Below are 15,808 nucleotides of genomic sequence, written 5' to 3' on the forward strand. Positions count from 1 at the left end.
GACTATATAGCATTGTGTTTACTTCCACTCTGTGTCTGCTGGGCCTGGGAACAGTAGTACACCGCTCACCCGCCACTGTATAGCATTGTGCTCTGTGTCGCTGCTGGGAATAGTGGTACTGTATAGCATTTCTGTACTGCCACTGTACTGCTGCCAGTCAGCGTGTACTGTAAGGATAAGTGAAATGAGGAAGAAATCCGGTGAAAGAGGAAGGGGCAAGGGAAGAGGTGTTTCCCCTGACGGTTCACGTACAGGCCACAGGGGAGCACCCAAGAAAACCCACTCAATACCGCCCATGTTGTCCAGGACAACAACCCTCACAAATCCAAAAGAACAGGACCAGATAATTACTTGGATGACCTCTCAAGCGTCCAGCAGTGGGTTAAGCAGCACCAGCACATCACGCACGAGGTCCGAGTCCTCAGCCAGTTACAAGGAGCCAGTGGGCACAAAGCTGACACAACCGGCAGCGACACCACGCACACAACTGCCAGATAACCAGTCTTATGAATTACCTCAGGACACAATGGGGTATTCGCAGGAGCTATTCCCAGCCCAACAAACTTCCACCTATGAAAGGTCAATGGAGGAACAGCCAGAAATGTTGTGCCCGGATTCACAACCATTAACTGTGGGAAATGCACCGCGCACTGAAATACAAGGCGAGTCCGAAGAGGACTCGGAAACCCAAATCCCAGAGCAAGTTGGGCAGGAGGGGTTGCAATTGCAGGAGGTCGGCCGACAAGATCTGGAAGACGACGTTGGAGTGAGCTGCGCAGAGGTTGTTCTGGGGAGCTCTACTCCACGGCGGCGGCCCCCCACAATGACATATGACGAGTTTGAGGAGATGGAAGAGGAGGGTATGGACAATGTGGACAGAGACCCAGATTTTATTTGTGAACGAGAACATCGCCGTCGTAGCAGCAGCACAGATGAGTCTGTTGAAGAACCCACTGCTGCACGAGTTCGCCTTGTGCCACAAGGTAGGCGGCGCGCAATTTCAGGCACCACAAGCGTGGAAGTTAGAGTGAGAGGCAAAAGAGGAGGAAACAGAAATCGCCAGCAAGGAGGCAGGTGCTCCAAAGTCTGGGCTTTCTTTGAAGACTGCACTGAGGATGTTACCATGGCGATTTGCAAGGTGTGCAAGACTCGCCTGAGCAGGGGGAAAAGTATTAACAACCTCTCCACCACCAGCATGAGCCGCCACATGCTATCCAAACATCCCACTCTGTGGGCAAACGCGGCAGGACAGGGTACCAGCAACACTGCCTCCCTTGGGTTCACCAGACTCACCACCAGACCCGCCTCAGCAGCAGCAGTAGCCCAGCCATTGCGTGGTTCACAACATTCACAAACATCAGACGACGCTGACACTGTCACTTTCCGGAGTAGTGCTCTTGAGGTCTCCCAGTGTTCATCAAACACAACAACCAACAGCCCTTCCGTGTGCAGCGCTACGGTTCAGTTGTCTGTGTCGGAGATGTTTGAGCGCAAGAGGAAATTGCCAGCAAATGACCCCCGGGCCGTGGCAGTAACAGCCAGCATAGCCAAGCTTCTGGCCTGCGAAATGCTGCCATATCGAGTGGTGGAGACAAACAGCTTCAAGGGCATGATGTCAGTGGCCATCCCACGTTACGTGGTTCCCAGCCGCTACCACTTTGCGCGCTCTGCAGTGCCTGAGTTGCATGAGCACGTGGTCAGCAAAATAACCCGAAGCTTGAAGAATGCCGTTGCCTGCAAGGTTCACCTCACCACTGACACCTGGACGAGTGCGTTCGGCCAGGGTCGATACATCTCCCTTACCGCGCACTGGGTGAACCTTGTGGAGCCTGGCAGCGATTCCTCACCTGCTACGGCGCGGGTGTTGCCCACGCCGCAAACAGCTGCACCGCCGTCCCTCCCACTGGATAACAACAGCAGCACCTACCTCTCTGACTCCTTCTCCTCCAACGCATCTCAAAGCTGTACCTCTTTCGGAAACGCTAACCCAGCAGCAGTAGGATCGTGGAAGCAGTGCAGCACAGCTGTTGGCATGCGTCAGCAAGCGTTGCTGAAGCTGATCTGCCTTGGGGATAAGCAGCACACAGGGGAGGAAATTTGGAGGGGAATAAAGGAACAGACGGATTTGTGGCTGGCACCGCTGGACCTGAAACCGGGCATGATTGTGTGTGATAATGGGAGTAATCTCATTCGCGCTTTAAGGTTGGCTAAGCTGACACACATCCCTTGCCTGGCGCACGTGATGAACCTAGTAGTTCAGCGGTTCCTGAGGACATACCCAGGCGTGGCCGATCTTCTGTTGAAGGTGCGTCGAGTGGCCAAACATTGTAGAAATTCCAGTACTGCTTCGGGGGCACTCGCCAAGATGCAGGAGCGCTTCAATCTCCCCCACCATCGCTTGCTGTGTGATGTCCCTACGCGCTGGAATTCTACGCTGCACATGCTAGCACGCTTTTGTGAGCAGAAGAGTGCAGTGGTCCAGTACATGACGGCGCAGTACCGAGGCGCATCCGGACAGCTGCCAAGCTTCTGTGGATCCGATTGGGCCAACATGTTGGACCTCTGCCAAGTCCTCCAAAATTTTGAGCAATCCACGTTGCTTGTGAGCAGTGACAACTCTTCAGTCAGCATTACCATACCACTGCTGTGTTTACTGAAGAGGTCGATGTTAAAAATCAAGGAAACAGCTGTCATGATGCAACTGGGGGAATCTGAAGGAGAAAACGATCAGCGTGATGGTACCAACATCAGGCCATCCGCCTCAGGGAACGCTGGCCCCAGCAGCTATGACGAAGAAGAGGAGGAGGAACAGCTGGAGTTGGAGCAGGAATTTCATGCCACCACTGACGAGGGCCAGAGCGGTGCACGTTGGACTTCCACAATTCAACGCGAATGGTCAGCAGAAGCAGACCAGGAGGAAGGTGACGACTATGATGCATCACAACAACTATCACAACGCTCACAAGAGGATGATGAGGATTCTGGTAGGACTCTGGCACACATGGCTCAATTCATGCTAGACTGCATTGAACGTGACCCACGCATTGTGCGCATTCTGGACAACACCAATTACTGGGTTTATACCCTTCTGGATCCACGGTACAAACACAATGTTCCAAAACTGCTTGAAGAAAGAGTCAGACAGGTCAAAATGGAAGAATACCAGCAGGCCCTTGTGGAGACTTTAGAGAGGAGATTGACATCCTCCCCCTCCTCTAGCCAGTTGTACGCAGACAGACTGACTTCCGCAAACCCAGGACGACCAGGAGGGCAGCAAACAACGCAAGCCGCAGCTAGTACCCAAAAGGGAACGGTATCGGCAGTGTCCTTGGAGTGGGAAAATTTTCTGACACCCATGCAGCAGCAGCCCACTGAACAGCAAGCGTGCAGATCCACCTCCAACACCGATCGCCTGGAGAAGATGGTCAAGGACTACATGTCAGATGACGTAGCTGTGTCGAACAATCCATCTGCACCCTTCAACTATTGGGTATCGAAGCTAGACACCTGGCACGAACTGGCAATGTACGCAATAGAGGTGCTGGCTTGCCCGGCAGCCAGCGTTATGTCGGAACGCTGTTTCAGTGCTGCCGGAGGCATCGTCACAGATCGGCGTATCCGCCTCTCTACAGAAAATGCAGACCGTCTGACTCAAATTAAAATGAATCAATCCTGGATTGGAAATGACTACGCAACACTCCAGGACCCCAACCAAGTAACATGACCAATGAACATCTGGGATGGTGTAGCGTTTCCGGTCCCTGTTTATTGAACCTCTCATCTGTATTACATTTATGACTGCATGGCGGCAAAAAGCATTGCTGCTATATCCGCACGCTTTTTGTCCTCATGCAAGGCCTGGGTTGTTGTGTCTCAAAAACCGTGGCCTTCTCCTCCTGCGCCTGCTCCTGTTCCATCACGTCTGCTGCTGCTGGGTTAGCGTTGCCGCGTGGTCCCTGTTTATTGAACCACTTATCTTTATTACATTTATGACTGCATGGCGGTACAAAGCATGCTATCCGCACGCTTCTTGCCCTCATGCAAGGCCTGGGTTGTTGTGTCTCACAAAGCGTGGCCTTCTCCTCCTGCGCCTCCTCCTGTTCCATCAAGTCTGCTGCTGCTGGGTTAGCGTTGCCGCGTGGTCCCTGTTTATTGAACCACTTATCTTTATTACATTTATGACTGCATGGCGGTACAAAGCATGCTATCCGCACGCTTCTTGCCCTCATGCAAGGCCTGGGTTGTTGTGTCTCACAAAGCGTGGCCTTCTCCTCCTGCGCCTCCTCCTGTTCCATCACGTCTGCTGCTGCTGGGTTAGCGTTGCCGCGTGGTCCCTGTTTATTGAACCACTTATCTTTATTACATTTATGACTGCATGGCGGTACAAAGCATGCTATCCGCACGCTTCTTGCCCTCATGCAAGGCCTGGGTTGTTGTGTCTCACAAAGCGTGGCCTTCTCCTCCTGCGCCTCCTCCTGTTCCATCATGTCTGCTGCTGCTGGGTTAGCGTTGCCGCGTGGTCCCTGTTTATTGAACCACTTATCTTTATTACATTTATGACTGCATGGCGGTACAAAGCATGCTATCCGCACGCTTCTTGCCCTCATGCAAGGCCTGGGTTGTTGTGTCTCACAAAGCGTGGCCTTCTCCTCCTGCGCCTCCTCCTGTTCCATCACGTCTGCTGCTGCTGGGTTAGCGTTGCCGCGTGGTCCCTGTTTATTGAACCACTTATCTTTATTACATTTATGACTGCATGGCGGTAAAAAGCATGCTATCCGCATGCTTTTTGTCCTCATGCAAGGCCTGGGTTGTTGTGTCTCACAAAGCGTGGCCTTCTCCTCCTGCGCCTCCTCCTGTTCCATCACGTGTGCTGCTGCTGCTGCTGCTGGGTTAGCGTTGCCGGTCCTTGTTTATGGAACCTCTTATCTTTATTACATTTATGACTGCATGGCGGTACAAAGCATGCTATCCGCACGCTTCTTGCCCTCATGCAAGGCCGGGGTTGTTGTGTCTCACAAAGCGTGGCCTTCTCCTCCTGCGCCTCCTCCTGTTCCATCACGTGTGCTGCTGCTGGGTTAGCGTTACCGGTCCCTTTTCCTGGAACCTCTTATATGTATTACATTTATGACTGCATGCCGACAAAAAACATGTTACCTGTGCAAAGAAAACAGACATTTCCCGCATTTAAAAGACAGTTTTCCCTTTGAAACTTTAAAATCGATTTTCTCAAAAACTATAAGCTCTTTTTGCTAATTTTTTTTCCTCTTGTACCCACTCCCAAGGTGCACATACCCTGTAAATTTGGGGTATGTAGCATGTAAGGAGGCTTTACAAACCACAAAAGTTCGGGTCCCCATTGACTTCCATTATGTTCGGAGTTCGGGTCGAACACCCGAACATCGCGGCCATGTTCGGCCTGTTCGGCCCGAACCCGAACATCTAGATGTTCGCCCAACACTAGCAACCACTTGTCGACTGCTCGTGAATGCCCAGTAACACTGACCTGCTCAGGCTCTGGCGGAAAACGCCAGGCCCGATTAAGTTCATGTTACTGTTCAGACTCGAGCTGCCTGTGCAGTAGCACGGACCTGATCGGGCTTGGCTTTTTCCACCAGAGCCCGAGCAGCTACATGGTATTGGGCAGGTGCAGTGCAGCCGCACTCCGGGTTTCCCAGAGTTGATCGGCCTGGCAGAGGAGGATCCAACGACTTCCCCCTCAGTAGGTAGCTATCTAAACTGATGAGATGTATATAAACTGATAAAATTTAAACCTCACAGGTTTGCTGTAAAATGTGGTCACTCAAGACAGAATGACATAATTGAAGTAAGTTTACTCAGTAAAATTGTTGTATTGAAAAGTCAAATTAAGTTTTTCCGTTGATCAATGCATCTGAATCAGTGGTGAAACAATCACCCTTGCAGACCTGCAATCGTGGTGGAAGGAGGCCTGATCCAGTAGGCACAGTGCTAGATAGATATACATCTTATTTCTATTGGGAGATGGGTCCAAACTTTTACTTTCATTCCTCCCCTCCCTCTCCTTGGGGACCCCTCCTGTGTTTCTACCACTGTCATCTCTCTTCTTCTATACTTGCAGACAGGCACAGTGGTGGTGCATGGTCCTGATTATGCTACTTAGCCTGCCCCCTCCAGCATCGGGTCTGCCTCCCAACCTACACAACAGCCATCCGATCTCTGCCACTTGGTCCTGAAAACTGTCTGCCGGTGGTGGTGGTGGGGTGGTCGGTGAAATTGAGGAAGCCTTTATAGAATCCAGAGGATTACCTCTTCTTGGGTAGGTATGGTCCCTTTAAAGAACAAGCAACACCCACAAAAAAAAAAACACATATACAGGATCTTCTCAAAAATTTAGCATATTGTGATAAAGTTCATTATTTTCTGTAATGTACTGATAAACATTAGACTTTCATATATTTTAGATTCAAATACACACAACTGAAGTAGTTCAAGCCTTTTATTATTTTAATATTGATGATTTTGGCATACAGCTCATGAAAACCCAAATTCCCTATCTCAAAAAATTTGCATATTTCATCCGACCGATAAGTGTTTTTAAAACAAAAAAAGTCAATCTTCAAATAATGATGTTCAGTTATGCACTCAATACTTGGTCGGGAATCCTTTTGCAGAAATGGCAGCTTCAATGCGGTGTGGCATGCATGGAGGCAATCAGCCTGTGGCACAGCCCTTCTTCACTTTATCTCATTTAACATGTATGTTCTCAATGTGTGCATTTATCTTGATGCTTGACCATACCATCATTGGTTTTTTTAATGTTTCATTATTATATGTTTGTATATTGGCCTTCGCCATTTTATGTGTATATTGTCTGTTACTTTAAGAGGAAAGGCCATGCCCATTGGGGGCTGGCACTTGACTACTTAAACTTGTGATGAACTTGTTCACATTGGCTATGATTAAGGAGCCTTTCAGAGCTCCGATACGCGTCAGCCTTTTATGTACCCTCTGATGTGCTAATAAATTTGAAGAAACTTTTTATACCCATCCATGGTGTAGCGGGACGTCTTTCTTTGGTTGCACTGCTCAGGTGTTATGGAGGCCCAGGATGCTTCGATAGCGGCCTTAAGCTCATCCAGAGTGTTGGGTCTTGCGTCTCTCAACTTTCTCTTCACAATATCCCACAGATTCTCTATGGGGTTCAGGTCAGAAGAGTTGGCAGGCCAATTGAGCACAGTAATACCATGGTCAGTAAACCATTTACCAGTGGTTTTGGCACTGTGAGCAGGTGCCAGGTCGTGCTGAAAAATGAAATCTTCATCTCCATAAAGCTTTTCAGCAGATGGAAGCATGAACCCACTTTTGAACCAGAAACAGCGGCAGATACGCCTGACCTGGGCTACAGAGAAGCAGCAATGGACTGTTGCTCAGTGGTCCAAACTACTTTTTTCGGATGAAAGTAACTTTTACATGTCATTCGGAAATCAAGGTGCCAGAGTCTGGAGGAAGACTGGAGAGAGGGAAATGCCAAAATGCTTGAAGTCCAGTGTCAAGTACCCACAGTCAGTGATGGTCTGGGGTGCCATGTCAGCTGCTGGTGTTGGTCCACTGTGTTTTATCAAGGGCAGGGTCAATGCAGCTAGCTATCAGGAGATTTTGGAGCACTTCATGCTTCAATTTGCTGAAAAGCTTTATGGAGATGAAGATTTCATTTTTCAGCACGACCTTGCACCTGCTCACAGTGCCAAAACCACTGGTAAATGGTTTACTGACCATGGTATTACTGTGCTCAATTGGCCTGCCAACTCTCCTGACCTGAACCCCATAGAGAATCTGTGGGATATTGTCAAGAGAAAGTTGAGAGACGCAAGACCCAATACTCTGGATGAGCTTAAGGCCGCTATCAAAGCATCCTGGGCCTCCATAACACCTGAGCAGTGCCACAGGCTGATTGCCTCCATGCCACACCGCATCGAAGCAGTCATTTCTGCAAAAGGATTCCCGACCAAGTATTGAGTGCATAACTGAACATAATTATTTGAAGGTTGACTTTTTTTGTTTTAAAAACACTTTTCTATTATTGGTCGGATGAAATATGCTAATTTTTTGAGATAGGGAATTTTGGTTTTCATGAGCTGTATGCCAAAATCATCAATATTAAAACAATAAAAGGCTTGAACTACTTCAGTTGTGTGTATCTGAATCTAAAATATATGAAAGTCTAATGTTTATCAGTACATTACAGAAAATAATAAACTTTATAACAATATGCTAATTTTTTGAGAAGATCCTGTACTAGTTCTAATCTATAATTTGAATGCAAATTGAAGCACATGGATGCAGCTAGCCATAGTTATACTTACATGAGTTTTGTACAGCAGGAGACATTGGCAGCACTTCCAAACAGAGGCTGCACCCGAATTGACTACCTGCAATAGATGTGCAGAGCTCCACAAAGTGGACTAAAATACACAATTTGCATTCAAAACAGGTACAGCAATGGAGGACGTTAGCTTCAGTATAAATAATATGTGCACAAATTATTCCTTACTAGACTTCCCCACGGCGATGACGTGTCATCGCCGTGGGGAAGTCTAGTAGGGAATAATTTGTGCAGTCTCTGTTTGTAAGCACTGCCAATGTCTCCTGCTGTACAAAACTCATGTAAGTATACCTATAGGCTCATACACACGGGCTACGGCTGTCGCCGCAACCACGTGGCACGCACGTGTTGCGGCGACAGGTCGCCCGTGTGTGTGATGCTCGCCCCCCGAACCGTCGCTACTCAGAGCTGTCGCCAGGCGATTGACTTGTTGCCGCAACTTCGCCGCAACTGTCGCTAGTCCGCGTGTGAATGCGGACTAGCGACAGGAGACCAATACAAGTGAATGGAGCATCCGGCTGGGGGATGCTCCATTCACAGACAGCTTCCGCAACGTCTCTGCCTTTCTGGCGAGACGTGTGTATAGCTGTCGCCACCAGGGAGCTGTCGCCACCAGGGAGCTGTCGGTGCCATGCAACAGGGCACAATTGTGCCCCGTGTGTATGTAGCTTAAGGCTAGCTGCATCCATGTGCTTCAATTTGCATTCAAATTATAGATTAGAGCTAGTACATGATTTGCATCTGATTTGCATTCAAGGCATGTATTTAGCCCCTGTGGAGCTCTGCATGCCTCTGTTGGTCTACAATTCAGTTGCAGCCAGGGTTGCTATCACGGGTGGTCGTGATCACGGGTACGCGTGATTCACGACCATTTTTACGCATTACGGCCCGTGATCTGCATGGATCATGGCTATGCGTCAAATCTGGATCACGGGTTGCGAAAAAAATCCGGATCATGACCCGTAATCACGGCCGTGATGCGGCCGTGATCGGGAAATGTAGGGATGACGTCACTGGGCCAATCAGAGGCCCCTAGCGCAGGCTAGAGCAACCGATCACAGGAGGGGAGGCTATGCCCTCCCCTCCTGTATAAAACCCAGCGGCCATGATGAGAAACTCAGTCTTTGCTGAGACTGAGAGAGTATCTCCAGCCATTGTGTCACAAAGCAAGGGCAATTAGTGTGAAAAACACAGCGTTTTAGTTAATTTCTGTGCTGTTATACTACTGTTATTGCTTGTATTTAGCTAGCCAGTTATATAATAGTCGTTTAGTTAGTCTAGTCAGTGTAGTTCAGACTGTACTGTGCTGTCAGTGTCTGCTGCTGTTGGGTGCTTAGTGCAGGCCAGGCAGGCACTGCACAAACTGCACACTGATTTCTGTACTGTATTTAGCTAGCCAGTAGCCACTAGCCAGTCATACACTTCAGCTACTACTTACAGACAGTCCCACTGCAGTTTATTCAGTAAGTGTGATAAATTTACTGAGTGACGTGTACTGTGCTCACTGGTATAACTCATCTCATTTGGCAGTGATACCCTTCACTTTGGTTGTACTCTGCTCACTGCTCACTGGTATAATAATCTCATTAGTTACCAGTACGTAGGTTGTACTGTGTTCACTGTTCACTGGTATATTAATCATCTCATTACCCAGTGATGCCCTTCACTTCGGTTGTACTGTGCTCACTGGTATTAATCATTTCATTACCCAGTGATACCCTTCACTTCAATTGTACTGTGTTCACTGCTCACTGGTATTAATCATCTCATTACCCAGTGATACCCTTCACTTCAATTGTACTGTGTTCACTGCTCACTGGTATTAATCATGTCATTACCCACTGATACCCTTCACTTCAATTGGACTGTGTTCACTACTCACTGTGTACAAACAATGTCTGGAAGGGCACAAGGGCGACCCAAGAAGAGAGGGAGTGGCATTGCTGTTACGTCTGTGACTGTTCCACGGCCAGGGAGAGGGCGCTCAGCTATAGGGGCACAAGGGGATGGAGCAGAGAGGCGTCCAGCAGCATCATCACAGCGGACGCCGATGATGATGGCATCCATTTTCAGCACCGTTGGTCGCCGTGGGGCAATTCTGGAGAGGCAGTCAGAGGCAGTGATGGAGATGATGACAATGAATGAGCAGGAGCCCATTAGTTCCCGGACCTCTGATGTGACCAGCACTCCCAGCAGCAGCTGCAGCAGCAGCCAACGCCCCCCGCTTGCCGTTATATCCACCCCGCCAGCAGTTAGTGATGATTAGCCCTCCCTGGTTGACAGCATTCCACCCTTGAGTCCAGAGAGTGAGAACGTTTTGATGGATGTCTTACATGATGATGCGATGATGGTGCCTGTTGTGCAGGATGTGCTTGGGCGAGAACAAGAAGAATATTGTGATGACGAGGAGGAGAGGTCTGGGGTTATTGCAGAAGAGATGTTGAGGGGGTCAGGAGATGAGTTTTCAGGTGTCGACGACGAGGAACATCCACCTTATGTGCCTGAGTTGGTCTCTGAAAGCAGCTCAGAGGATGAGCCACAGGAGCATGGGCATCGCCAGATTCGCCACATGTCAGGCACAAGCAGGTCCAGAAGTGGGTGTGGAAGGCAGGAGCCACAGCCCGCTGCTACAGCTGGCACCACCATCAGAAGCAACAGCACCACCACCACGCAACTCTCAACCAGAGGGAGAGCTGCTGCACCCTCTTCGAGCCAGAAGGGGAAGTTTACATACCCCATCTGGAATTTTTTTCATGTGTCTCCAAAAGACGAGAGCTTTGCAGTGTGCAACACCTGCAAAAAAATACTGAGCCGTGGGGAAAACCCCTTCTAAGATGGGTATCTCATCCCTGCAGACCCACCTGCAGAGGAAGCACAAAAATGATTGTCGTTTTTAAGAGGCTGCAGGAACAGAAAGGGGGTGGTGAGGGCACAAGAACCATAGTGCAGCATTCAGGAGGAGCAGCAGCATCATCCCTTCCTCATGGTCATCGGCAAGGGCAAACCCTAAATAGAACCTCCTCTCTCTCCAGTGCGGTCTCGGCAGCTCATTCCACAGACATTGAGGCTGGTGAGGCCAGCCAGTCCTCGTTCTCCTCTCCTCCTTCCACTGCTCACTCCTCGGCAGGGCTTCGCCAGACCCTGTTGAGCGACAATTTTGGGCGTACGAGCAAGCCTCTGCCACCTAGAAACTGGCGCATCCGGAAGCTGAATGGCCTGCTGGCCCAGGCCATGTGCTCCCAACTCCTGCCATACTCCCTGGTCAACAAAGGGAGTGCTATGCGGGCCTTGCTCCAGTTCGGAATCCCAGAATGGGAAATCCCCAGCCGGCATTGTTTTGCCCGAACAGCAATCCCGGCACTGCACGCTTTTGTGGTGGAAAATGTGGCCCGTTCGCTCAACCATGCCGTGGGTGAGCGGGTCCACATTACAATGGATTCCTGGAGCAGCAGATTTGGCACAGGCCACTACCTGTCCATTACCGCCCAATAGGTGACATTAGTGGAAGTAGGTGAGAACCCTGCATCAGCAGGCCAGTTGGTGGTGCCACCACGAGCGTTGAAGGGGGATGCAGCAGGCTCCTGGGATTCCATTCCTTGCACACCCCGCAAGAAAGCCCGCCTCAGCAGCAGCATAAAGCCGCAGCAGTGCCAAGCACTCCTAAAATTGGTCAGCCTGGGGAAGGAGAAGCTGACTGGTAAATACATCCCCGAGATCCTCAAGGAGCAGGAGGAGAGTTGGTTGACCCCCAGAGGACTAAAAGTGGGGTACGTGGCGTCGGACAACGGGTCCAACCGGCTGGCCGCCCTCTGCCTTGGAGAACAAGAGCACATCCCCTGCTTGGCCCACGTCCTCAATTTGGTGGTGCAGCGCTTCCTGCGCACCTACCCGGGGATGGAAGAGCTGCTGGAAACTGCACGCAAGGTGGTGCGCCATGTTCGCCGATCCGCAACTGCCTCTCCAACCCTGGCCAACCTGCAGCACGACGAGGGCCTGCCATCACACCGCCTCATGATCGACTTACCAACTCATTGGAATTCGACCATGGCAATGCTGCAGCGGCTGTTGCAGCATAGGGAGGCTGTAGATAAATTCATCTACAATGTGAATTACAAAAGGACCGCCCGGTCGCAGAGCTCCTCCTTCAACAGGTTGCCGGTGATATCCGATGATCAGTGGACACAAATTCAACAAGTGTGTCTGGTCTTGCTTCCCTTCCTGCAGGGAACCCAGATGGTGAGCCGAGATCGGGCATTGGTTTGCGAATGGGTGCCCCTGATTTGCATGCTTGACTGGGCGGTGTGTAATTTGCTGGAAGCAGGAGAGCCGTGAACCAGCTGGAAGGGGAGCAGCTAGCAGCACTGTCCACCGTGGAGGAAGAGGAGGACCGTGACCTTCAGGCAGTGGGGGTGGAGTTGGAGGTCCCAAACTTAGGCAATGAGGGGGAGCTGCAGAGCGCCGCTTCTGTTGTGCGGGGCTGGCGGCTTCAGGAGGACAGTGCGCAGGAAGAAGAGGTCACTAATAATGTCATCTTAGAAGCAGACGACCCAAATTTCTCAGACAAAGCCCGCCTCTTCCCCATGGCTGCCCACATGTTGCGATGCCTTCGCAGAGACCCCCGGGTGATCCAGATGCAGGAAAGGGAGGACATCTGGATTTCCTTGATCCTGGACCTGCGTCTGAAGGGGAAACTGGGACAGTTTATGGCGCCATCTACCACCGCAAACCGCACAAAGGAGTTGCAGGAAGCCCTCGTGCGAAGACTGCAGGAAGCATTCCCCCAGCCTTCCACCACCCCCACTGTTGCTGTTCTGCCATCTCAGCAACAGGTGCCTGCATCCACCACCACCACCACCAGCAGCAGCAGCAGCATCTGCCTTGGAGACCTGCTAAGCCTAACCAAGACTCTATATGCAGTGGAGTTGCCCAAAACAGAGGTCCCAGCCACAGAATCCTCCGCCAACCAGGAGCAGCGATTTTCCTGCATGGTGTCTGAGTACTTGGGGTCATTCACCGGCCTTGACACCAACAGCCCCGTGGACCCCATGGAGTATTGGGTCAGGAGACTGTCGATCTGGAGGGAGCTTGCCCAGTACGCCCTCGAAGTCCTGGCCTGCCCCCCTTCCAGTGTCCTCTCCGAAAGATGCTTCAGTGCGGCTGGTGGCGTGGTCACCGAGAAGCTGGTGGTGTCCACCGACTCTGTGGATAAACTCACCTTCCTCAAAATTAACCAGGCTTGGGTGAAAGGTGAGTTCCTGGCCCCTCCTGTCGGCGACAGGGGGAAATGAAGTGGCTGCCTGCCTGAGAATTTAAATTGTGCCTAATTTAAAGTTACCAACTCTTAATATTGTCTTGGTTCTTTAGATTTTTTTTATACTAATAAAAGGATATATGTAGCAAAAAACTGAAGAAACTTGAGGAGTTTATATGCAAAAAATACAAAAGATTTTTAATAAAGACAACACTTGTGCAAAAATATTTATAAAAAGTATCCGTCAGGAAACATTTTCCATACCAGAGAATACCAAGTATCAGAATCAGGTTTATTTCGCCAAGTGTGGCGGAAGCCGCACTCAGAATTATTTGTGGTACACACAGGCGTAGGGCTTAGTGCAAAAAAAACAGGTTTACAAACAGTGAACGTAACTGACATTGTGCAAAAGGTGCATAAAAAAACACAGACAGAATAAAAACAAAACATAACATGTGGATATAAGGGCCTAGTGGCAGTTCTGCAGGATGACCGGGGGGCCATGCTGGGTGGACATGTAGCGTAAGGGGCGCTAGTTTAGGAGGCGCACCGCTTGGGGGAAAAACGAGTTCCTGTGCCTGGAGGTTTTGGTGGGAATAGTTCTGTAGCGGCGGCCTGAGCGCATGCGAATGAAGAAGCGACTACCGGGGTGGAGGGGGTCTTGCGCAATCCTGTTTGCCCTAGATCGTAGCCTGAATGCGTGGAGGAGGTCCAGGGGTGGCAGGGGTGTCCCAATGATTCTCTCCGCAGCCTTGATCACCGTTTGCAGTTTGTACTTGTCGCTTGCGGTAGCGCCTGCATACCATACGATGATAGAGGAGCAGAGGATAGACTCGACTGTAGCCGTGTAGAAGCTTGTCATCAGCTCCTGGGGCATGCCGAACTTCTTCAGTTGTCTCAGAAAGAACAGCCTTTGCAGGGCTTTCTTTTGGCATTTGGTGATGTTTTCTCCCCATCTCAAGTTGTTGGTGATAGTTGTACCCAAAAACCGAACGCTAGATACTTTGGCAACTTCAGAGCCTTCGATGAGGACAGGATTGAGAGGTGGAGGGCACTTCCTGAAGTCTACAATCATCTCAACAGTCTTTGCAGCGTTTAGGACAAGCTTGTTGCTCTTGCACCAGTTGCAGATACGCTCAATCTCGCTTTTAGGTGTGTTCATCCCCACCGCTGATGAGGCCAAGGATAGTGGTGTCGTCCGCGAATTTAATAACCTTGACGCAGTCTGTGGTTGAGACGCAGCTGTTTGTGTACAGAGAGAACAGAATCGAGGACAGAACACATCCTTGGGGAGCGCCCGTGTTTGTGGTTCTCTCCCGGGAGGAGCAGCTGCCGAGCCTTACTAGTTGCTTCCTGTTGGTCAGGAAGTCCTTGATCCACGCGCAGAGAGTGTGGTCGACTCCAAGTTGCACTAGGTTGTCATACAGAATGTTTGGACAGATAGTATTGAAGGCAGAGCTGAAGTCCAGGAAAAGGATTCTGGCGTATGTGTCCGGCCTGTCTAGATGTTCCATGATGGAGGACAGGCTAATGTTGATGGCATTCTCTGTGGATCTGTTGGCTCTGTATGCAAATTGGAGTGGATCTAGGAGAGCGTCCGTGGCACCCTTCAGATGGGTGAGGACCAGTTTTTCAAAGATCTTCATGACAGTTGAAGTTAGGGCAACAGGTCTGTAGTTGTTGAGGTCTGTGTTGCCCATTTTCTTGGGGATTGGTATGATGGTAGACCTCTTGAGGCAGGAGGGAACTTTGCCCTTCGTCAGAGATTTATGAAAAATGGAGGTGAGGACAGGGGCCAGCTGACTGGCACAGGTTCTCAAACAGGTAGAAGACACTCTGTCCGGGCCAGGGGCCTTCCTGGGGTTCAGCTTTTGGAGCTGCCTAAGCACATCAGCCTCTTGGGCTACCACTGGCACTGAGAATCCCTGGTCCACTTTAGAGGAGGTGGGTGTGGGAGGCGGGCTAGGAGTGGTCGCCTGTACCCCAGGATGGTTGGGTTTGCGTTCAAACCTGCAATAAAACTCATTGAGATTTTCAGCTAGTTCAAGACTTGGGGGGGCGTGTTGGGGAGGTGGTTTGAGATTTGTGACAGCCCTGAGACCATTCCAGACTTCACGTGAGTTGTTGGACCTGAGACTGAGACGCAGCTTGCTGGAGTAGTCCCTTTTAGCGGCGCTGAGCGCCCGTTTAAGGGT

At 50.3% G+C, this 15,808-nt stretch overlaps 1 protein-coding gene across 1 annotated transcript; it reads left to right on the forward strand.

Moving 5' to 3' along the window:
* Positions 1-11,242: 11,242 nt before the first annotated feature.
* On the forward strand, positions 11,243-13,650 carry LOC137533515 (zinc finger BED domain-containing protein 4-like). Its single transcript, XM_068254890.1, has 3 exons — positions 11,243-11,770; positions 11,855-12,598; positions 12,700-13,650. Exons 1-3 carry the CDS (start codon positions 11,243-11,245, stop codon positions 13,648-13,650), a joined length of 2,223 nt encoding a protein of 740 aa, XP_068110991.1.
* The last annotated feature ends 2,158 nt before the right edge of the window (positions 13,651-15,808 follow it).

The sequence above is a fragment of the Hyperolius riggenbachi genome, chromosome 9, assembly GCF_040937935.1.
Source record: "Hyperolius riggenbachi isolate aHypRig1 chromosome 9, aHypRig1.pri, whole genome shotgun sequence".
Classification (NCBI taxonomy): Eukaryota; Metazoa; Chordata; class Amphibia; order Anura; family Hyperoliidae; genus Hyperolius; species Hyperolius riggenbachi.